This window comes from Chiloscyllium punctatum, chromosome 5, assembly GCF_047496795.1.
Source record: "Chiloscyllium punctatum isolate Juve2018m chromosome 5, sChiPun1.3, whole genome shotgun sequence".
Classification (NCBI taxonomy): Eukaryota; Metazoa; Chordata; class Chondrichthyes; order Orectolobiformes; family Hemiscylliidae; genus Chiloscyllium; species Chiloscyllium punctatum.
Window position 1 is genome coordinate 129,761,137 of NC_092743.1, and position 24,693 is coordinate 129,785,829.

Below are 24,693 nucleotides of genomic sequence, written 5' to 3' on the forward strand. Positions count from 1 at the left end.
GGAAAGTAGACCAATAGGCTAATGTCATGGCACCTGCAACTCCTCTTCCAATAGCGAAAAAGAAATGGAAGCCAGAAGTAGTAACATGTATCAGTGAAAAAATCAAGATGAAATGTCAGAGCCCTTCCTGAAGAAGGGCTTATGCCCGAAACGTCGATTCTGCTGCTCCTTGGATGCTGCCTGACTTGCTGTGCTTTTCCAGCAACACATTTTCAGCTCTGATCTCCAGCATCTGCAGTCCTCACTTTTTCCTAGAAATGTCAGAAAGCCAAACTTCACATTGAAAAGATGATAAACCATTGCCAGAGTTGAGTACTGGAGAGCCTGCCACGGTACAAAATCATTCAATGTTCTCAACAAAAGCCAACCCCTCCCAAGGAGGAGGGGTTGTCTATTTACCCTATACCCTTTATGATTTTAGACCACCTGGAGCAGTGGTCATCTTGATGGTACACAGTGAACATTAATGACCATCGCATTCACAGGCACATGTGCCCAGTTGCAGAGGCTGCTCCTCAATTACAGCCAGCTGATCTGGGGCAGTAAACACACCAGCCCACAAATTGCATATCAGAGTTCCACAGCAAGCCAGCTACAGAAACAGGCAACTGCTGCAACAGGAACAACAAATGACACAGGAATGAACCACACTGGCAAAAACAGCATCATCCAGATGAACAGCAACAACAAGAACATATATGTGTACTATTAAAAGACCAGCAACATTTAAGAGATCATGTGTGAAATGTTTCAACAGAAACTGTTGGAAATAACCAACTGCTAAGGCTTGAGAACAGTAATTGTACTTATAGAGTCATAAAGTAATAGATATGTACAGCACGGAAACAAACCCTTCGGTCCAACTTGTCCATGCCTACCAGATATCTCAACCTAATCCAATCCCACTTGTCAGCACCCGACCCATATCCCTCTAAACCCTTTCTATTCATATACCTATCCAGATGCCTTTTAAATGTTGTAATTGTACCAGCCCCTACCACTTCCTCTGGCAGCTCATTCCATACATGCACCACACTCTACATGGCATTGTGGTTTAGTGGTTAGCATTGCTGCCTCACAGCACCAGGAACTCAGGTTCAATTCCAGCCTTGTCTGTCTGTGTGGAGTTTGCACATTCTCCCAATGTCTGTTTGGGCTTCCTCTGGGAGCTCCAGTTTCCTCCCATAGTCCAAAGATGTGCAGGTTGGATGAATTGGTCGTGCTAAATTGCCCATACTGTTCAAGGGTGTGTAGCTTAGGTGCATTCATCAGGAGATTATGGGTCGGGGTCGGTTACTCTTCAGAGGGTCAGTGTGGACTTGTTGGGCCTGTTTCCACATGCAGTGCTTTAATAAAAATGTTGCCCCTTAGGTCTCTTTTATAATCCAGCAAATCTTAGCAGGACTTATACACTTAATGGTAAGGTCCTAGGAAGTGTTGCTGAACAAAGAGATCTTGGAGTGCAGGTTCATAGCACCTTGAAAGTGGAGTCGCAGGCAGATAGGATAGTGAAGAAGGTGGTTGGTATGCTTTCCTTTATTGGTCAGAGTATAGAGTACAGTAGTTGGGAGGTCATGCTGCACTGTACAGGATGCTGGTTAGGCCACTTTTGGAATATTGCATGCAATTCTGGTCTCCTTTCTATCAGAAGGATGTTGTGAAACTTGAAAGGGTTCAGAAAGGATTTACGAGGATTTTGCCAGGATTGGAGGATTTGAGCTATAGGGAGGGGTTGAATAGAGTGGGCTGTTTTCCCTGGAGCAATGGAGGCTGAGGGATGACCATATAGAGGTTTATAAAATCATAAAGGGTATAGGGTAAATAGACAAAGTCTTTTCTCTGGGGTGGGGGAGTCCAGAGCTTAAAGTCGCTTTCCCACAATATCGCGCATTTATCAGAATTAAACTCCATCTGGCACTCCTTAAAACATTGGCCCATCTGATCAAGATCCCATTGTAATCTGAGGGAACCTTTTTTGCTGTCCATTCAACCTCTAATTTTGATGTCATATGCAAACTTACTAACTATACCTCCTATGTTCACATCCAAATCATTTATATAAATGATGAAAAGTAGTGGACCCAGCACTGATCCAATGGTCACAGGCCTCCAGTCTGAAAACAGCCCTCCACCACCACCCGGTGTCTTCTACTTTCAAACCAGTTTTGTTTCCAAATGACCATTTCTTTCTGTATTCCATGAGATCTAACCTTGCTAACCAGTGTCACAAAGGGAACCTTGTTGAATGCCTTACTGAAGTCCATATAGATCACATCCCCTGTTCTGTCCTCATTAATCCACTTTGTTATCTCTTCAAAAAAACTCAACAAGTTCATGAGACATGATTTACCATGCACAAAGCCATGTTGACTATCCCTAATCAGTCCTTGCCTTTCCTGTCCCTCAAGATTCCCTCCAACAACTTGCCCACCTCCAACTTCAGGCTCACTGGTCTATAGTTCCCTGACTTGTCCTTATCACCTTTCTTAAACAGTGGTACCACGCTAGCCAACCTCAAGTCTTCCAACACCTCACCCGTGACTATCAATGATACAAGTATCTCAGCAAGGGGCCCAGCAATCACTTCCCTAGCTTACTACAGAGTTCAAGGGTGCACCTTGTCATGTCCTGGGGATTTATCCACCTTTATATGTTTCAAGACATCCAGCACTTCCTCCTCTGTAATATGGATATTTTTCAAGATGTTACCATCTATTTCTCCACATTCTATATCTTCCATGTCCTTCTCCACAGTAAACACTGATGCAAAATACTTGCTAAGTGTATCTCTCATCTCGTCCAGCTCCACACAAAGGCTGCCTTGCTGATCTTTGCTTCCTTCTTTTTATTCACCAAACCCTCAATTTCTTTCGTCATCCAGCATTTCCTACAGCTACTGGCCTTTCCTTTCACCTGAGCAGGAATATACTTTCTCTGGATTCTTGTTATCTCATTTCTGAAGGCTTCCCATTTTCCAGCCATCCCTTTACCTGCGAACATCTGCTCCTAGTCAGCTTTTGAAAGTTCTTGCCTAATACCATCAAAATTGGCCTTTCTCCAATTTAGAAAATCAACTTTTAGATCAGGTCTATCTTTTTCCACCACTATTTTAAAACTAATAGAATTATGGTTACTGGCCCCAAAGTGCTCCCCCACTGACACTTCAGTCACCTGCCCTGCCTTATTTCCCAAGAGTAGGTCAAGTTTTGCACTTTTTCTATTCGGTACATTCAGTTATTGAATCAGAAAATTTTCTTGTACACTCTTAACAAATTCCTCTCCACCTAAACCCCTAACACTATGGCAGTCCCAGTCTATGTTTGGAAATTCCCTACCATAACCACTCTTTTATTCTTACAGATAACTGAAATCTCCTTACAAATCTGTTTCTCAATTTCTCTCTGACTATTAGGGGGTCTATAATACAATCCCAATAAGGTGATCATCCCTTTCTTATTTCTCAGTTCCACCCAAATAATTTCCCTCGATGTATTTCCAGGAATATCCTCCCTCAGTACAGCTGTAATACCATCACTTATCAAAAACGCCACTCCCCCTCCTCTCTTGCCTCCCTTTCTACCCCTTCTGTAGCACTGGGATCACTAAAGTACGAGTACTATAGATGGGTCAGTTTTTGTCCAGTGTGTGCAGGAGGGCTTCCTGACACAGTATGTAGACAGGCCTACAAGGGGCAAAACCACTTTAGATTTAGTACTGGGTAACGTGCCTGGCCAGGTGTTAGATTTGGAAGTAGGTGAGCACTTTGGAGACAGCGATCACAATTCTGTCAGGTTTACTTTAGTGATGGAAAAGGATAGGTGTACTCCACTGAGCAAGAGTTACAGCTGGGGGAAGGGTAATTACGATGCAATTAGGAAAGATTTAGGAAGCGTAGAATGGGGAAGGAAACTGCAGGGGATGAGCACATTAAAAATGTGGAGCTTATTTAAAGAAAAACTCCTGTGTGTCCTAGATAAGTATGTACCTGTCAGACAGGGAGGAAGATATAGAATGTGTGAGCCGTGGTTTACTAAGGAAGTGGAATCCCTGGTCAAGAAGAAGAAGAAGGCTTATGTTAGGACAAAATGTGAAAACTCAGTTAGGGCATTTGAGGGTTACAAGGAATTCAGGAAAGACCTAAAAAGAGAGCTCAGAAGAGCCAGGAGGAGACATGAGAAGTTGTTGGCAGATAGGATCAGGGTTAACCCTAAGGCTTTCAATAGGTATGTCAAGAATAAAAGAGTGACGAGAGTTAAATTAGGGCCAATCAAGGATAATAGTGGGAAGTTGTGTGTGGAGTCACAGGATATAGGGGAAGCACTAAATAAATATTTTTTGACAGTGTTCACTCTCGAAAATGAAAATGTTGTTGAGGAAGATACAGAGATGCTTGCATCTAGAGTAGAAGAGATTGAGGTTCACAAGGAAGAGGTATTAGAAATACTGCAGAGTGTGAAAATAGACAAGTCCCCTGGGCTGGATGGGATCTATCCTAGGATCCTCTGGGAAGCAAGGGAAGAGATTGCTGAGCCTTTGGCATTGATCTTCAAATCATCATTGTCTACAGGAATAGTGCCTGAGGACTGGAGGATGGCAAATGTGGTTCCCTTGTTCAAAAAGGGTAGTCGAGGCAACCCTGGTCTAACCCTGGTAATTACAGACCAGTGTTGGTAAAGTCTTGGAAAAGGTTATAAGAGATAGGCTTTATAACCATCTAGAAAAGAATCATCTGATCGGGGATAGTCAGCACAGTTTTATGAAGGGTAGGTCATGCCTAACAAATCTTATTGAGTTTTTTGACAAAGTGACCAAACAGGTAGATGAGAGTAAATGGTTGATGTGGTGTATATGGATTTCAGCAAGGCGTTCGATAAGGTTCCCCACAGTAGACTATCATACAGAATGCAGGGGAATGGGATTGTGGGAGACTTAGCAGTTTGGATCAGTAATTGGCTTGCTGAAAGAAAACAGAGGGTTGTAGTTGATGGAACATGTTCATCTTGGTGTCCAGTTACTAGCGGCGTATCGCAAGGGTCAGTGCTGGGCCCACTGCTGTTTGTCATTTTTATAAATGACCTGGATGAGGGCTTAGAAGGCTGGGTTAGTAAATTTGCGGACGATACTAAGGTCTGTGGAGTTGTTGATAGTGACGAAGGATGTAGTAGGTTGCAGAGAGACATAGATAGGATGCAGAGCTTAGCTGAGAGGTGGCAAAAGGAGTTTAATGTGGACAAGTGTGAGGTGATACACTTTGGATGGAGTAATTGGAATGCAAAGTACTGGGCTAATGGTAAGATTCTTGGGAGTGCAGATGAGCAGAGAGATCTCGGTGTCCATGTACACAGATCACTGAAAGTTGCCACCCAGATTTACAGGGTTGTTAAGAAGGCATACAGTGTTTTGGCCTTTATTAATAGAGGGATTGAGTTCCGGAACCAGGAGGTTATGCTGCAGTTGTACAAAGCTCTGGTACAGCCACACTTGGAGTATTGTGTACAGTTCTGGTCACCGCATTATAAGAAGGATGTGGAAGCTTTGGAAAGGGTGCAGAGGAGATTTACTAGGATGTTGCCTGGTATGAATGGAATGTCTTACTAGGAAAGGCTGAGGGCCTTGAGGCTGTTCTCGTTAGAGAGAAGAAGGGTGAGAGGTGACTTAATAGAGACATACAAGATAATCAGAGGGTTAGATAGGGTGGACAGGGAGAGCCTTTTTCCAAGTATGGGGACGGCAAATATGAGGGGACACAAATTTAAAGTGAGGGGAGATAGGTATAAGACTGATATCAGAGGTAGTTTCTTTACTCAGAGAGTAGTAAGGGTATGGAATGCTTTGCCTGCAATGGTAGTAGATTCGCCAAGTTTAAGTGCATTTAAGTTGCCATTGGACAGGCATATGGACGTACATGGAATAGTGTAGGTGGGATGGGCTTCAGATTAGTATGACAGGATGGCACAACATTGAGGGCCGAAGGGCCTGTACTGCGTTGTAATGTTCTGTGTTCTATGTTCTATTTGTATCCTGGAACATTGGGTTACTAAAAATGAATGTGATAATGCTTGCCTTTTTTTGTAGCTGTAGTAGATTGAACTGTAATAGTGTACAGAACTCTTTTGAACTCATGTGAACTTTACCGTGAGGCACACAACGTATAAACAGACATTTTAAGCTTCACATAGATGAAGTCCCGTGGTAAACATACTGCTGTGTTATACACTTGAACCATAAGAGTCGCGCCCACTGGCGTATTTTAAAAATTCATTTTCAGAATATGGGTGTTGCTGATAAACCTAAAATTCATTGCTCATTGACACTTGTCTTTCAAAGGTGGTGATAAACTGAACGGTCCACTTCAGGAGATGATAAGAAATATTAACAGGAGTTCCATTTGCCCTCCTCATGAGCTTGCTCCACCCTCTGTTGAGATCATGACGGACCTGACTGTGGCCTTAATGGCACTTTTCTGCCTGCCTCCCATTACTCTCTTCAAGAATATGACTTTCCTGCTTCTCGGATGCTGCCTGAACAGCACCACACTTTTTGACTCTGGTCTCCAGCATCTGCAGTCCTCATTTTACTCTCTTGTCAGTCAAAAGTCTGTGTAACTCAGTCTTGAATATGTTGGTTTACCAGCATCCATCACCCTCTGTGGAAGATTTCCAAAGACTGATGACCTCTGTGAAAAGAAAATCCTTCTCATTTCTGTTTTAAATGGGAAATCCTCCACTTTTAAATGTTATCCCTTTGTTCTAGATTCCCCTATGAGCTGAGATATTCTGCCAACATTTACCTTGTCAGGACCCTGATAACTGTATACTTTCAATAATATTACTTTGATGTCCAAGACATAAAAAAGCTCTAGAGGAAGTAAAATAAAGGATTTGGGAAAGACTGAACAGTTTGAAACCTGTTCTATCAGAAGGGACAATACTTAGATGTGGCCTGACAGAATTACTTTTAAGGTGAACATGAGGCCTGCAGATGCTGGAGATCAGAGTCAAGATTAGAGTGGTGCTGGAAAAGCACAGCAGGACAGGCAGGAGCAGGAAAATTGACATTTTAGGCAGAAGCCCTTCATCAGAATGATTGAGTTAGATTGTACTCAGAGTGCTTAGAATGTGGGACTTATCAACACATAAAAGGGTTGAGAGAAATAAATTAGAACTTTTAGAAGGAGGCTAGGTAAACTCCTGTGAGAAAAGACAATAAATAGATAAGGTGAAAGGCTGTGGAAACATAGTTGAAATGGGAAGATACTGGTACAAAGTATAAACACCAGCACAGCCCAATTGAACTAGATGGTCTATTTGTGGTGTATACTACATGTAATCATTTTGGGCTTCATCAGAATCAGGCAGAGTTCTGCTTCAGGGCATCAAAGTTGATAAAGTGTAGCATTGGAAAAAGCACAGCAAGTCAGGCAGCATCTGACGAGCAAGAGAGTCAATGTTTCGGGCATAACCCTTCTTCAGGGTATCAAAGCCCAGCCTTATTATAATGTAACAATAGTTTGAAAATAACTTTTTAAGTTCTGAAAAGTGTAGTTTCAATCATGTACAATTTAAATATCAAATTTTGTTTCCTAGAGGTGATGTAAGCCCAGATGAAGTTGTTCATCTTGTTAATCAGGGCTTTCAGAGAGGGCAATGTGACTTCGGCATTAAAGTAAGATCAATTCTCTGTTGCATACGTCACATGGAAGGTAATTTTCTTTTCTACAATTTAGATCATGGCATTTTTAGAGATGTTTAATAGTTGTTTTTTGTAGTTTTAAAGTTTTTTAAAGCGTGGTTCTGTAACTGACAATAAATGTAGACATTGTATTGCTTATCAGACGTTTGCTCAGATGTTTGTATGACTATGCAATTGCAGTTTCAATAGTTGTTCAAGTATCTGGAATACTATGCATCTATTCCCTCAGCATTAAGTAGGTGCAATACTAAGAAATTTAGCAATAGGAAAGATTGCAGTTATTCAAATGAGTGCTTCAGGCCACTGTTAATTTTATCTTTAACTCTTTTGAGTTAGCCATTCAAAGAAGAGTGAATTCACCTTCAGTATGAAAGTTTCACATCAATTACTGAAAACCAAATATCATTCACTGGTTACTGGTTCGAAAGAATTCAAATTGTGCTGTGCCTTCCTGTTACCCAACCAGCAGGAACTTGATGGGGCAAGAGTGCAGGTCACTCATCCTAATCAGAGCTAAGAGTGTGTGTTGGAAAAGCACAGCAGGTCAGGCAGCATCCGAGAAGCAGGAGAATCGACATTTTGGGCATAAGTCCTTCATTAGGAAATTCCTGATGAAGGCCTTATGCCCAAAACATCAATTCTCCTGCTCCTCGGATGCTGCCTGACCTGCTGTGCTTTTCGAGCACCACACTCTCGACTCTGATCTCAAACATCTGCAGTGCTCACTATCTCCTACTCCCCGTAATCAGCAGCCTACATTGGAAAGTCAGTATATTCCTGCCTCCTTTCTAACAGGCAAAATGTATTTTGCCTAATGTCCATATAAATAACAAAGTAAGTGACTGCTAATATCACTGTTATAAGCTGAAATGAACCTGTGGTTGATGATACTACAGTCATAATATTGGTGGGACTCATGCCGTGTCCAATGCGATTAACTGTTACTTCATATCTTGTGAAGGGAATTAAACTGCCTGAAGACTAACATCTATGATGATAATCTCAAGAGCTTGTGTAGATGTTGAAACTGATTGTCACCAATTTTGCACTCATATGCAGGGTTTCAACTTTATTGAGGATGCAAATATTTAAGGAGTCTTTTCCTCCCATAAATTGTTTATTTTCCTAAGTGTCCTTGTCATATTTTGCCAAGCATGATCAAATCAAATGCTGACAGGTCATTTCCTGCAAATAATCCTGTACAAGCTCACGACCTTTATTTAACCAGTGAGGGAAGCCAGTGTTCAATTCATTGAATCCCTACAGTGTGGAAGGAAGCCCACTCCAAGAGCATCCCAACCAAACCCATCTCCCTACCCTATAACCATGCTTTTCCCATTCCTAATCCACCTAACCAGCACAGCTTTGGACTGTGAGAAGAAACCAGATCACCCGGAGGAAACCGACAGGGACACAGGGAGAACATGCAAACAGTTGCCCATGGTGGAATTGAACCCAGGTCCTTGGCACTTTGGCGCAGCAGTGCTAACCACTGAGCCAACCTGCTGCCTGACCAGACAGCAACTAGGGACACAGATCCTTTAACCGACACAGCAGCAGCTGCACATTGTGCATACCCTTGGCTGAGCGACTCGTTGTGAAATTGGCGTGTTGCATGCCTACTTAGCACTCAGCACTGGGGGAAACAATGATTAGCTATGTCGAACTTAATTTTCTTTTTCTGTCTCTTCAGCATGGTCTCTTGAAATTGTTGAGCTTTGTCAGAAGTATCGAAATGCTGGTGTTGTGGGAATTGATCTAGCAGGAGATGAACTGATGGACGCTGAATCCCATCCAGGCCATGTCCAAGCTTATGAGGTTGGATATGTGTACAGATTATACATTACACTCCCCATTCAAATTTCCTTAACTACTAAAAAATGATCTCACATCTCAATTTAATTTATAGTTACAGTATATATGTAAGTATTTAGCATTTGTTATTTACTTTCATCTATTAAGAATTCTGTTCCATGTAAGGAGGTGTGAAAAGTGAAGAAACATATTGTTTGTATATTATATACCAACCATATTATCTTAAAGAAGAAAAATAGTAAGTACATCCTTAAACCTTTGAGGAATCTTAAAACTTTCAATACTTGAAGGAAGTATTGATTAGGCTTTAGCCAGTAATTTGGTTGTTATATTGGTAGCAATTACCAATAAGTGCTTGCTGCTTAATTCAGAGTGTACCTTCTTTGGTGAATTCCTTTATCATTATTCACCAGGACAAAACAAATGTGGGGAAAAGGAATTTCCTTATAATTGTGCCAGAAACTGAATAAGTCCATTGTCAAATGGAAAACCTGGAAGATCTCCAAAAGGTAGCTGACAAAGGGTAATAAACATTTGCACCATACAAATGTTAGACCCTGAGCATTGCCAACAGGAGAGAATCTAATCTTTGTTCCTTGCCATTCAATGAAATTGCCATTACTGGGCCTCCCACTATTAATATTCTGGGGTGCCCATTGATCAGAAACTGAACTGGACAAATTATATAAATACTGTGGCTAAAGGAGCAGGTCAGAGATTAGGAATTCCACGGTGGGTAACCCGCCTCCTAACTCCTCTAAGGAAGGCTGCAATTCCCTCCAATGCACTCACCATCCTAACGTGGAAATACATTTCTGTTCCTTCTGTGTCCCTACGTCAGAATCCTAGAATTCCCTCTCCAACAGGATTGTGCAGGTAACCCCACACCACAAGGACTGCAGTGGCTCATGAAGACAGTTCATCACCACCTTGTGAAGGACATTTAGGCATGGGCACTAAATAGTGGCCGGGTCAGTGATACCCACATCCCATGATTGAATGAAAAACACAGATTGTCCAGCAGTTAGCAGCTCTCTATTGTAAGGCCTTCTCCCAGATGCAGGTCAAAGTCTCAATCTGAATCTGCCCTCAGACATAGGGTGGCCAGATTTTAAGTTGATTGGCTCAAGACTGACTTTTCCCATTCAGTGTTGGGGAAGAGCGGGGGAAGGGCTGTGTCTTCTTGTAAAATCCAGTCGATAATAGGTGGAAACAGACATGCGGTATCTATATATCACTGAGGATGTCTGGGTTTATGATTAAAGACACGCTGGATGGGCTCAGTGCCTCTGAAACCAAATATAAATCAGTACCATCAGAACAGAAAATCATAATATGGGGACAAATAATTTCATGTGATTTTGAATCTCCCTTCAGATGGCTGTGAAATGTGGGATCCATCGTACAGTTCATGCTGGGGAAGCTGGACCTGCATCAGTGGTGCGTGAGGTAAGGTAGTTGGCAAAGGATTTATGCTTGGTCATGTTGATCATGTTTTGTGATTTGTCCAAAGACAAAACCTTGTGTTAATCAAAGGTGAATTCTTTCTGTAGTTAAATTTTGGTGAGGTTTATTGCCATGCCCTCACTGAAAGGTACTTACAAAGAGGAACGGTGACTTGATCCACACAAAAAATTTTGATTTCATTGTGGAAAATGGATATTCTTTTTGTTAAAACTTTTGCCTCTTGCAGGATGAAAGTATAAATGCGTCAAAAGTATAATGATGAGAAAATCAGTTCTTTGTTTTGCCTGTGAGTTAAATGATTTTAGTAATGCATGTGAATGCACATAGGGATCAGAATCGTGGATGGATTCAATGAATGCAGATAGTTACAATGGTATTTGTGAGGGCCATGTGTCAGAGTGGTCAGTCCCTGCCTCTGGGTCATGGAAGCCTGGGTTCAAGTCCCATATGCCCCAGACCTGTGTCATATCATCTCTGAACAGGTTAATTAGAAAATAAATGGACCACTGTCTATAGCAGGTACCTTTATCTACATAGGGTTCTGTCTGCATAAAACATCCTATTGTGCGATACCCCAACTGTGAAGTTATCCATTGATAATTGGGTATAGAGACTAGGACCACAGTATTGCGGTGTGGCAGCAATACATACCAGCCACTTGCTGAACAAGAAAACAGGAGGGAAAAGAAATAAGGAGGTCTGTCATGCCCTGTCCCTGAGCTTTCAAGGTTCACCCCTCCGACACTGTGTCAGCAACTGTGCTCCACTATTCCCTCTCCGCCCCCAGAACATTATATTGACATGAACTGACTCCTAAATTTAATTTAATTAGATGCGATCAGGGAATTTGTAAGGAATGGCTCGGTTGGCTTCATGCACTGAATCTGACAATTCTTGAATTTACCCACAGGGTGTCTGAAATGTTCATGTGATGTGACAGGCTTTTCAAAGGAAATACATTTGGCAGCAATGCATTTTCTTCATCAGGAAACCAGCCTGATACATGTTCTTGGTTGGGTGTCTGGATGGAGGCAAAAAGCTCACTTGCTGCAGTCAATAAATTGTCTAATCCTTAGAAAATGTTGTGACTGTCTGGTCATAGTACCAAGTCAGCCAAATCAGAGATACCAGTCACATCTGGGTGTATCAATTTGAAACCCTGATTATCTACTCCACCTGGAACCTAATTACACGGCTGACTGTTTCATGAGCAGGAAAGTAAAAAGATCGATGCAGCTATGGGAAATCATGAACATACTTTGTGTTCCTCAACCTTTCTTCCAGTCCCTTCCAAATTCTGTTCACCTTTCCATGTTTCCATGCTCCACTGTTATTCTTATAACAGTTTATCCCTGCTCTGGGTCAAATATTCAACTAGTATTTCTCTCATTCTTTCTTTCGTATGACGGACCATTATTTCTCCTGCAATTTAATCAGCTTCTGATTTCCACCTAGTCAGAAACCAATCATTGAATGCTGCCCACCTGTAAACTTACCTACTTCTAATAAAATATATTGCTCTGAAACGCTAATCTTGCCTTCCTCTCTCCACAGATGCTGCCTGACCTGCTGAGTATATGCTGTATTTTCTGTATGTGTACTATCCCCTGTTTCTTGCAACTATTCTTCCCGCTCAGCATCTTTTTTTTATTGTCTCTCTCTCTCTTCTCAGGTTTGTCCTGCTACCCATTGTTAAAATTGTTTGAAATAGAGTGGAGTTAGAATGTAGAGATATACAGTATTGGTTCTCAGGCCTTTGTTTCTATTTTCTTTTGACCTGTCAAAAGTTAAGTCTGGACTGAAAATGTGCAAATTTAAAATGAATGAGAAACGGGGGCAGGGGCTGGGCAGGCAGCAACAATATATTTATATAGCACCCTAGGGTTAAGATGCGTAGCTCTCGTGAATTATCTCACTCATGATTGTGAAAAAGGATTGAGCTGTACTACTACCTGTATTCTCAGAGAGAGCTGAATAGCCTAAACTATTGAATTGCTTCACCAGTCTGCCTCTCAGTGAGACTGTGCGTGGAAAAAAGGATGAGGACCTAAGGATGCCGAGAATAACCTACAAAATGGACAATTTCAATTGCAACTTTTCAATTTGGGAATTAAAATCATAGTCACATGAGGAAAAAAAACAAATGATTATGTTATGAAGGGTTAGAGGTACTATACCTTTAAGAGAGTTGAAAAGCTAGCAAAACTGCCCGACACTGCACTATGTGTTCTGAGTAAGATGACAATGTAACACATGGTTGACACAAATAGAGTAGCTGGGTTGCCATGAGATAAAAACAAATTCAAATTTGGCCAATCAGTTTAAATTATGCCCCGAGATACCAAAGTCCAATCAAGTTTGAATTTAGTATTTTGATTATATTAAAACCAATGAAACAATCCAATGTTTTGGGGTATAAAATTGACATTTTGAACAGCTAGAGAGAAAACTGCGAAAAGACCAACACATGTAGGCTGCTAGCTCAAGAGCTCTCTGAGACACACCTGCCTGTGGGGATTCTGCACCACAGAGCATCAAAACTTACCTGAAGAGAATCTACAGAGGAATCCAGCAAAGTTGACTGGGTTTGAAATGTGATTTTATTTTAAGTAGACCTTAATTAGGATTTTTTTAATCAGACTAGTTTTGTAGAGTGGGAGGTAAAAGATGGGTTTAGAGAAAGGAGCTATAAATAGTTGTTAGGTTTAATATTCTCTGTTGGACTTAAAGAATAAAGTTATTGATTTTTACTTTAAATACTTACCTCTGGGATAATTCTTTGCCTCTCATATTTTAACAGATTACAGCATAGGGTGAATCTTTTCTGTGTTGCTGATTAAAATTAGCAGAAGGATTTACCCCGTCGCAACAATTAAGATCAAGTTCATTGTTTACTTTGGTTTTCACTAATTCTCACTAGGTTGTGCAGTTAGAACAGTGCAGGTGATCTAGGATAGCATTTCTAACACAGAAAATTGGAACAGGAGTAGGCTATTTGGCCATTAGTCGAGAGTCTGTTGCTGGAAAAACACAGTAGGTCAAGCAGCATCCGAGAAGGAAGGGAATCAATGCTTTGGGCCAGAGCTCTTCATCAGGAAGGGCTCTGGCCCAAAACATTGATTCTCCTGCTCCTTGGATGCAGCCTGACCTGTTGTGTTTTTCCAGCAACACATTCTCGACTTTGATCTCCAGCATCTGCAGACCTCACTTTCTCCTATTTGGCCATTAGAGCTTGCTTGGCTATTCAATATGATCATGGCTAATTATTCATCCCTGTTGCTGCTTTCACCCCATACCCTTTGATTCCTTCATCCCTGAGAACTGTATCTAACTCCGATTTTGAAACATTCAATGCTTTGGCTTCAATTGCTTTTCTATGACAGAGAATCCATAAGCCCACAGCTCTCTGGATGAAGAATTCTCTTGTTCGTTTCAGTCATAAATGGTCTATGCATTATTATTTCTGGCTCTGACTCCCAGGTCATTGGGAACATGCTTCATGCATCTATCCTATCTCATCCTGCTGGAAGTGTAGCTTTCTCTGACATGCCTGCTCATTCTTCTACACGCCAGTCTTAACCAATATCAGTCCTGCCACCCTAGGAATACATCTGAAAAACCTCTGTTGCACTCTCTCTGTAGCCAGCATGCCTTTCCTCAGATAAAGACACCAAAATTTCACACAATACTCCCACTGTGAACTCACCGAGTCCCTGTATGTTTACATCAAACCATCCCTGATTCTGTACTCAAATCGTCTTGTAACAAAGGTGAACATCCCCCTCACCTTCTTTACCACCTGCTGCACCTGCATGTTTCCTTTCAGGTCCCCAGGCCTCATCGCACCTCTCCCTTTCCCACTCTACCTTTATTTAGATAATAACCTGCCTTCCTGTTTTTGCTACCAAAGTGGGAAACGTCACATTTACCCACAGTGTAATTCATCTGCCGTGCATTTTCCTACTCACTCAACTTGTTCATATCTTTGCACCTGCCTCCCACCCAGCTTTGTGAACACATCACGTTTAGTTCCCTCATCTAAATCAATCATACATATTGTAAGTAGCTGGAATCAAGCACAGGTCCCTGCGGTACCTACTGGTCTCTGGCTGCCATGTAGAAAATTACCTATTTTTTTCTACATCTTATTTACCGTCTGCCAGCCAGTTTTCTGTCCATATCAGTACGCCACCCCCAAATCCCATACGCTTTAATTTTACATACTAATCGCTTTGGCACCTTATTGAACACCACCTGAAAATCCATGTAAACCACATCCACTGGTTCTCCTGATCAACTCTATTATTACATCCTCAAAAAATTCCAATAGATTTGTTAAGCATGATCTCCCTTTCATAAATCCAATCTGACTGTCTGATCTTGTCACTGTTTTCCAAGTGCTCTGCTGTTAAATCATTTATAATAGCCTCTAGCATTTTCCCTAATGCCAATGTGAAGCTAATCAGTCTATAATTTCCTGTTTACTCAACCTCGTTTTTTTTAAAAATGGAGTTACATTAGCTACCTTCCAATCCATAGAAACTGCTCCAGTGTAATGAAAGATAACACCAATGAATAAATTATTTCTATGGCCACTTCTTAAGTATTCTGTAATGCAGATTACCAGGCCCTAGGGATTTGTCAGCCTTCAATCCCTTCAATTTCCCTAACACCATTTCCCTACTAATACTGTGTTCACAACATTTTCAGGACATTGTTTCTGTCCTCCTTTGTTAAGACTAAACAAAGATGTGTATTTAATTGGTCCACCACCTATTTGTCCCCCATTATAACTTGCCCTGTTTCTGATGGGGAGGGATCTACAATTGTCTCCACTAATCTTTTTCTCTTCACATACCCAGAGAAGCTTTTTACCATCAGTTTATAACTTCCCTGCAAGCTTATGCTCAGACTTTATTTTTACCCTCTTAATCAATCCCTTTGTCCTCCTTGGCTGAAATCTAAACTGCTCCCAATCCTCAGGTCTGCTGTATTTTTTGGCTAGTTTGTATACATCTTCCTTGGATTTAATACTTTCCCTAAGTCCCATTATTAGCAATAGCCAGGCCACATGTCCCATTTTATTTTCATATCAGACAGAAATGAATAATCATTGAAGTTTCACCATCCACGCTTTAAATGTTTTCCATTGCCCATCCCTTTTAAGGAACACTCCCCAATTTATCATAACTATCCCATGCTGAATGCCGAATGGATTTAACAATTCTGAATATTCATCTCTTTCTGATTCCGATTGATAACACTTGTTAATCTTTATAAATTTATTATTTTGATAGGCTCTGGAAATTTTTAAGTCCGAAAGAGTTGGCCATGGATACGCAATCATAAGTGATCCTGTACTTTATAAGGAAATACTAGAGAAGAAAATCCATATCGAGGTAAAAATGATGCTTTAAGAAATGCAAAATACAATAAATCCCGTAGCTTTTGAAAGAATGTTTTTGTTGTTTATATTTTTATGTTTATAAAAGGCATGTCCCCAGTCAAGTGTTCTCACAGGAGCATGCGATCCTGATTTCACAAAACATCCAGTTGTCACGTAAGTGCTTTTTACCTCCCAATTATTTGACATTATGTAGCATTTACTAATGATATTCAAAGGTTTTTCAAAGGGCAAGGGCTTACTTATTTTCTGAGTGCTTTGAATGAGTGTACAGAATAAAGTAAAGAACATGTTTAAAAATGTATTGCCCTTGAGAACTGGTGGAGATAATCTAATTCCCATATTTAAGGCGGTGACAGAACACATCCAGGAAATTATAGACTAGTCATCTTAACATCTGTGTAGGAAAGCAAATAGGGCAACATCTACAATATAATAGATTTCAAAGTACAATATCTTGTTTGACTAAACTTATTTTTTCTGAGGAGGCAGTGTTGACAAAGCAGTAGATCATAGAATCCCTCCAGTGTGGAAACAGGCCCTTTGGCCCAACAAGTCCACACTGACCTTCTGAAGAGTAACCCACCCAGATCCATTCCCCCTACTCTCTATTTACCCCTGACTAATGCACCTAACTGACACATTCCTAAACACTATGAGCAATTTAGCATGGCCAATTCACCTCACCTACATATCTTAGAATTGTGGAAGGAAACTGGAGTTCATGGAGGGAACCTGCACAGGCACGGGGAAAATGTGCAAACTCCACACAGACAGTCGCCCAAGGCTGGAATCAAACGCGGGTCCCTGGCATGGTGAGGCAGCAGTGCTAACCACTGAGCCACCATGCCACATCTGGATTTTCAAAAATCCTTTGATAATGTGGCTAACATATAAAGTTAGAGAATATGGAGTCAGGGACAAATGGAATAATAGATTGCTAACTGGCATCAAGAGAGATAGAGCAGGGATAGTTCTGCAGAATGGCACAGGTAGGAAATGGTGTTCCACAGAATCAGCGCTGATTCCAAAGCAGTTCACAATTTATATTAGCAATTAGGAGGTTGGAATTAAAATCACAATTTCTAAAACTTTGGTCAGACCACACTTAAAGTACTGTGCATATTTCTGGTCACCATATCATTAGAAGGATATTAGGGCGTAAGAGAGGATGCAGAGAAGATTTACAAAAGCAATACTGAAAATGCATTGTGTGGAAAGGATTGACAGCATGAGTGTTTGCTGTCCTGAATGGGATGGTGAAGGGGTGACCTGCAGAATTATGAAATGTTTAGACAGAACAGTTATAGGGAGCAGCATAACTTGATGCCGTTATTGTAATATATAGAGAGAATTTAGAAGAAACTTCTTTGCCGAAAGATTTATGCAAATGTGAAACATGTTGCCACAGAATTGAATTAATTGAATTGAATTGAGTTAGCTTTATTGTCACATGTACTCAAATGAGTACAGTGAAAAGTTTATAAGTCGCCACTTACAGCGCCATCTTGGGTACAGTTTCTTATAGGGAATGGTTGAAATAAATAATATAGAGGCACTAAGGAGAAACTGCACAAGTTTTTGATGGACATTGCAATGAATGATGACAATGATAGATTGAAATGAGAAAATTTGGAAGCAGGTCCACTACAGCATAAACATCCAAATGGAATGGTTGGGGTGAATGTCCTGTTTCTGTGCCAGAAATCTAATGCAATTCTATTCTGTGTAAAACTGACAGATAAGCTCTAACAAGAGAAATGTAATAGTCTGCTCTGGATGCAGTCTGCTAGTTGATGCATCCAATTTAAAAACCAAAGTAACAGATTAGATGCAGGTTTGCTAACTGACTTAACAATGATAGTTCAAGGCAGAGGAGATGGCAACAGAATATGTAAAGAAACAAAACACTGAGCTACAGAATGTATAAATGTGAAAAGCAGACTCCTCCATGAATCATGTTGTCATTTAGAGTCACAGAGTCATAGAGATGTACAACATGGAAACAGACCCTTCGGTCCAACTTGTCCATGCTGACCAGATATCTTAAATTAATCTAGTCCCATTTGCCAGCATTTGGCCCATATCCCTCTAAAACCTTCCTATTCATATACCTATCCGGATGCCTTTTAAAAACTGTAACTGTATCAGCATCCACCACTTCTTCTGGCAGCTCATTCCATATACGCACCACCCTCTGCGTGAAAAAGTTGCCCATTAGGTTCCTTTTAAATCTTTCCCCTCTCATCTTAACCTATGTCTTCTTGTTTTGGACTCCCCCACCCCGGAAAATGACCTTGTCTATTTATCCTATCCAGGCTTTATAAACCTCATCCTTCAGCCTCCGATGCTCCAAGGAAAAGAGCCCCAGCCTGTTCAGCCTCTCCCTATAGCTCAAACTTTCCAACCCTGGCGACATCCTTGTAAATCTTTTCTGAGCCTGTTCAAGTTTCTCAACATCCTTCTTATTGCATGGAGACCAGAATTGCATGCAGTATTCCAACAGTGGCCTAACCTATGTCCTGTACAGCCACAATATGACCTCCCAATTCCTGTACTCAATTCACTGACCAATAAAGGCAAGCATACCAAATGCCTTCTTCACTATCTTATCTACCTGCAACTCTACTTTCAAGGGGCTATGAACCTGTACTCCAAGGTCTTTTTGTTCAGCAACACTCCCCAGGACCTTCCCATTAAGTGTAGAAGTTCTGCTCTGATTTGCCTTTCCAAAATGCAGCATCTCGCATTTATAGAACATAGAACATAGAACAGTACAGCACAGAATAGGCCCTTCAGCCCACAATCTTGTGCCGACCATTGACCCTAATGTAAACCTAATGTTCGAACCCTCAAATTTCTGTGACCATATGCATGTCCAGCAGTCTCTTAAATATCCCCAATGACCTCGCTTCCACAACTCTCTGCGTAAAGAACCCACCTCTGACATCCCCTCTATACTTTCTGCCAAACAGCTTAAAACAATGACCCCCCATGTTAGCAATTTCTGCCCTGGGAAAAAGTCTCTGGTTATCAACTCTATCTATGCCTCTCATTATCTTGTACACCTCAATTAGGCCCCTGCTCTTCCCTCTTTTTTCCACTGAAAAACGTCTGAGCTTAGTCAACCTCTCTTTGTAAGATAAGCCCTCCAGTCCAGGCAGCATCCTGGTAAACCTCCTCTGAACCCTCTCCAAAGCATCCATATCTTTCCTATAGTAGGGCGACCAGAACTGGACACAATATTCCAAGTGCGGTGTAACCAAAGTTTTATAGAACTGCAACATGATCTCACAGCTCTTAAACTCAATCCCCCTGTTAATGAAAGCCAAAACATCATATGCTTTCTTAACAACCCTGTCCACTTGGATGGCAATTTTAAGGGATCTATGTGCCTGCACACCAAGATCCCGCTGTTCCTCCGCACTGCCAAGAATCCTGTCTTTAATCCTGTACTCAACTTTCAAGTTTGACCTTCCAAAATGCATCACTTCACATTTATCCAGGTTGAACTCCATCTGCCGCCTCTCAGCCCATCTCTGCATCCTGTCAATGTCACGCTGCAGCCTTCAACAGTCCTCTATATTGTCAACGACACCTCCAACCTTTGTGTTGTCTGCAAACTTGCTAACCCATCCTTCAATCCCCTCATCCAAGTCATTAATAAAAATTACAAAGAGTAGAGGACCAAGAACAGAGCCCTGTGGAACACCACCCACCACTGACTTCCAGGCAGAATACTTTCCTTCCACTACCACTCGCTGTCTTCTGTTGACCAGCCAATTCTGGATCCAGACAGCTAAATTTCCCTGTATCCCATTCCTCCTGACCTTCTGAATGAGCCTACAATGGGGAACCTTATCAAATGCCTTGCTGAAGTCCATTGACACCACATTCACCGCTTGACCCTCACAAAGCTGTGCTGACTGAATTTAATCAAGCCATGCCCTTCCAGATGGTCATAAATCCTATCCCTCAGAATCCTTTCTAACACCTTGCAGACAACAGACGTGAGACTGACTGGTCTGTAATTGCCGGGGATTTCCCTATTCCCTTTCTTGAAGAGAGGAATTACATTTGCCTCCCTCCAGTCCTCAGGTACGACTCAGGTGGAGAGCAAGGATGCAAAGATATTCGCAAGCGGCAAAGCAATCACATTTCTCGCTTCCGAAAGCAGCCGAGGACAAATCTGGTCTGGCCCTGGCGACTTGTCGATCTTAATGTTTGTCAAACTTTTCAGCACATCAGCTTCCTCAATCTCTATCCATTCCAGCATGCTTACCTGCTCCTCCATGTTTTCATTGACTACAAGGTCCTTTTCTTTAGTAAAGACAGAAGCAAAAAACTCATTTACGTCTTTCCCTACCTCCTCAGACTCGATACATCGGCCCTACTCTTTATTTGATCATTCTCTTATTCCTCACATACGGGTAAAATGCCTTTGAATTCTCCCTAATCCTTCCTGCCAAGCCTGTTTCGTGCCCCCTCCTGGCTCTCCTCAGATCATTTTTGAGCTCCTTCCTCACCTGCCTGTAATCCTCTAGAGCTGAGCAAGACCCTTGCTTCCTCCACCTTACGTAAGCTGCCTTCTTTCTTTTGACGAGAAGCTCCTCCGCTCTCGTCATCCAAGGTTCCTTTATCTTAACCCTTCTTGACTGTCTCAGAGGAACACATTTATGCATCACTCACAAAACTGTTCCTTAAATAGTCTCCACATGTCTATAGTGACCTTTTCATGGAACAATTGCTCCCAGTCCATGCTTCCCAACTCACGTCTGATGGCATCATAGTTTCCTTTTCCCCAATTAAATATTCTCCCATTGTGCCTGCTTCTCTCCTTCTCCATAGCTATGTAGTATGGGAGGCAGTTGTGATCACTACCACTAAAATGCTCTCCCACCGCAAGATCTGACACTTGCCCCGGCTCATTGCCGAGCACCAAATCCAAAATGGCCTCTCCCCTCATTGGCCTGTCAATGTACTGAGTTAGGAAACCCTCCTGAACACACCTTACAAAAACAGCTCCTTCCAAACCATCTGCTCGAAGGAGGTTCCAATCAATATTGGGAAAGTTAAAGTCACCCATTACAACAACCCTACTACATTCACACTTTTCCAAAATCTGCCGACCTATGCTTTCTTCAATCTCCCTGCTGCTATTGGGGGGCCTGTAGTAAACCCCTAATGAGGTGACTGCTCCCTTACTATTCCTAATTTCCACCCATACTGACTCAGTAGGCAGACCCTCCTTGACAATGGTAATATCTGAAGCTGTGATAGCCTCTCTGATTAGCAGTGCTACACCCCCTCCTCTTTTTCCCCCCTCCCTATTCTTTTTAAATGTTCTAAACCCTGGAACATCCAGCAACCATTCCTGCCCCTGAGAAACCCACGTCTCTGTTATGGCCACAACATCATAGCACCAGGTACTGATCCATGCTCTAAGCTCATCACTTTTATTCCTGATACATCTTGCATTAAAGCAAACACACTTTAACCAATCCCTTGGTTCTTTCCCAGGAAATTCCTTCCCACTGGCTGTGCTACCTCTTGCTATTGCCTCATCTCCAACAACTCTCACCACCAGTATATAGCTCAGATTCCCACCCCCCTGCCATACTAGTTTAAACCCTCCTGAACCACTTGAGCAAACCTTCCACCCAGGACATTGGTCCTCTTCCAGTTCAGGTGCAACCCATCCTTCATGTACAGGTCCCACCTTCCCCAGAAGGCATCCCAATTATCTACATATCTGAAGCCCTCCCTCCTACACCAGCTGCGCAGCCATGTGTTAAGCTGCACCCGGTCCCTGTTCCTCGCCTCGCTATCTCGTGGCACCGGTAGTAAACCTGAGAACACTACTCTGTTCGTCCTGCTCTGCAGCCTCCACCCTAACTCCCTGAAATCATTTTTTATATCTTCAATCCTTTTCCTGGCTATATCATTGGTGCCAATATGTAACACGATTTCTGGCTGTTTGCCCTCCCCTTTCAGAATCTTATACACCCGATCGGAGACGTCCCGGATCCTGGCACCAGGGAGGCAACATACCTTCCGGGAATCCCGATCCTGATCACAAAATCTCCTGTCGATTCTCCTAACCATCGAGTCTCCTACCATTAGCGCTTTTCAGTTCTGCCCCCTTCCCTTCTGGGCCACAGTGTCAGGCGCAGTGCCAGAGAACTGACCACTATGGCTTTCCTCTGGTAGGTCACCCCCCCCGCCAGCAGTATCCAAAATGATATACTTATTGCTGAGGGGAATGTCCACAGGGGATCTCTGCACTGTCTGTCCCCTTTCCTCTCCCTGACTGTAACCCATCTATCCTTATCCTGAGCCTCAACTGCCGGTAACTCCTCTCAATTCCCCCCTCAGCCTCCCGAATGATCCATAGTTCATCCAGCTCCAGCTCCAGCTCCCTAACACGGTTTTCAAGGAGCTGGAGTTGGGTGCACTTCCTGCAGATGTAGCCAGCAGAGACATGTGTCATGTCTCTCACCTGCCACATTCTGCAGGTGAATTAAACTCGGCTCCTCGGCCCATTGACCCAAGAATCAAGATCCTATTGTACTCTGAGGTGACCTTCTTTGCTGTCCAATGCACCTCCAATTTTGGTGTCATCTGCAAACTTACTAACTATACCTTTTATTTTCACATCCAAATCATTTCTATAAATGAAGAAAAGCAGTGGACACAGCACAGATCCTTGAGGTGCATTTGATCCATGTAATCAAGGATCTCCCTTTTGCTCTTCCCACTCCTCCTCTCCCATTTTTCCTGCAGCTTTCACTTGCATTTTTTCTAAGCTTTTGCAGTTCTGACAGAAGGTCACCTTCGGTTTAAACTAGTCTTTCTCATGCCACAGATCTGAGCATTTTTAGTCTTTTTAGTTAGAAGAATGTTTAGAAGAATGAGGGGAGATCAGATGAGGTATTCAAATTGGTAAAAGGTGTGGATAAAATAGATGTGAATGCTTTGTCTTGTGGGGGATTCTAGGGTGAGAGGTCATTGTCTTAGGATAAGGGGAAACAAATTTAAACCAGAGTTGAAGAGAAACTACTTCTGCCGAAGGGTTGTGAATCTGTGGAACCCGCTACCACAAAGTGCGGTGGATGCAGGGAGAGTGAGTAAATTTAAGGAGGAGTTAGACAGATTTTTTAATTGGTAATGGGTTGAAGAGACATGGAGAGAAGACAGGAAAATGGGGCTGAGGGGCATACCAGCCATGATTGAATGAATGAGCAGCCCGATGGGCTGAATGGTCAAATTCCGTTCCTTTAGCTTATTAACTTATGAATTGTTCTTTCATATTTCCAGCATTTGCAGTTGCCTTTGAAAGAGTTTTGTATGTGTTATTTGCTTTAAACATCATGGGAGCTAACATTCAAATCTGATGTCTGTTTATAACATTAAAACATTTATTCCTTCCCATTCCATATGCACAGAAATATTAAAATAGTCAGCCCTGCTCATTCACATTATCAGGCTGCCAAGCAAGCTGGGAAGATTTTGTTATTGTCTTTTATGTATCCTGGTACAGCTACTTTCTCACTTGGCTCTTCAACCTCTTCACAATGTAACCTCGTTTTCTCGATTCAATATGATTTCAAATGCTATATTCTTCCTCTTTTTTGGATCATTTTAGGACCCTATTTTCATATTTTTGGAATGTTAGAATCTAGTGTTGCTCACAGGAAGCTAAATTTACAGGGAGTACAGCTGAGGAAATCATGACTGTGAAATCACTGGTATTCTATCCAGACATATACAGAAAATTACAAACTTTTCACTGCACACCTTCCTGAAAAATATTTCACATGAGTGCGACTCCCCTCTGGAAGTGGTAGGTCATACCATAATACATAATTTTGAAAATGGGATAGGTGAAATCTCTACAGTGCTACCATTAGAGCAAGTAGCTCCCTTTAATCATGTCTCATCTAGTTGAAAAGCAACTCCTTCTGCTGCTTAAATTAGTCTTGGTTATAATCCTGAAACTGGAACCAGCCCATTTCCAAATGAAGGTAGGGAAACATTTTTTTTCACATGAAGACTGAAGAAAGCATGGAACCCTCTTCCACAAAAAAAAATTAGTGAGGACCTCAAATATTCATCTTAAGCCTGAGATCTAGTCAAGGGCTTTAAGTAATGTAAAGTAAGGGTAGATGGAAGGAACTAGGACACTGAACAGCCGTCACATAAAAGCACAACGCTAATATTCTTAGCATAGAATTGTAAAGAAATATTGTCAAGTGATATTCTACCCTGGTGCTATCCAAATGTAGTAGCTCACAAAGAGATGAACTCGGTCTGTT

The 24,693-nt window shown here is 41.9% G+C and overlaps 1 protein-coding gene across 2 annotated transcripts in view; it reads left to right on the forward strand.

Annotated features, from left to right (window-relative positions):
• Positions 1 to 24,693, forward strand: part of LOC140477437 (adenosine deaminase-like) — a 59,395-nt gene that overhangs the window by 32,758 nt on the left and 1,944 nt on the right. For both annotated transcript variants that reach the window (XM_072571339.1, XM_072571338.1), the window contains 5 exons: positions 7,587 to 7,702; positions 9,386 to 9,510; positions 10,885 to 10,956; positions 16,272 to 16,373; positions 16,467 to 16,534. In XM_072571339.1, coding sequence (XP_072427440.1) covers positions 7,587 to 7,702; positions 9,386 to 9,510; positions 10,885 to 10,956; positions 16,272 to 16,373; positions 16,467 to 16,534 — 483 coding nt within the window. The remainder of the gene's footprint in view (positions 1 to 7,586; positions 7,703 to 9,385; positions 9,511 to 10,884; positions 10,957 to 16,271; positions 16,374 to 16,466; positions 16,535 to 24,693) is intronic.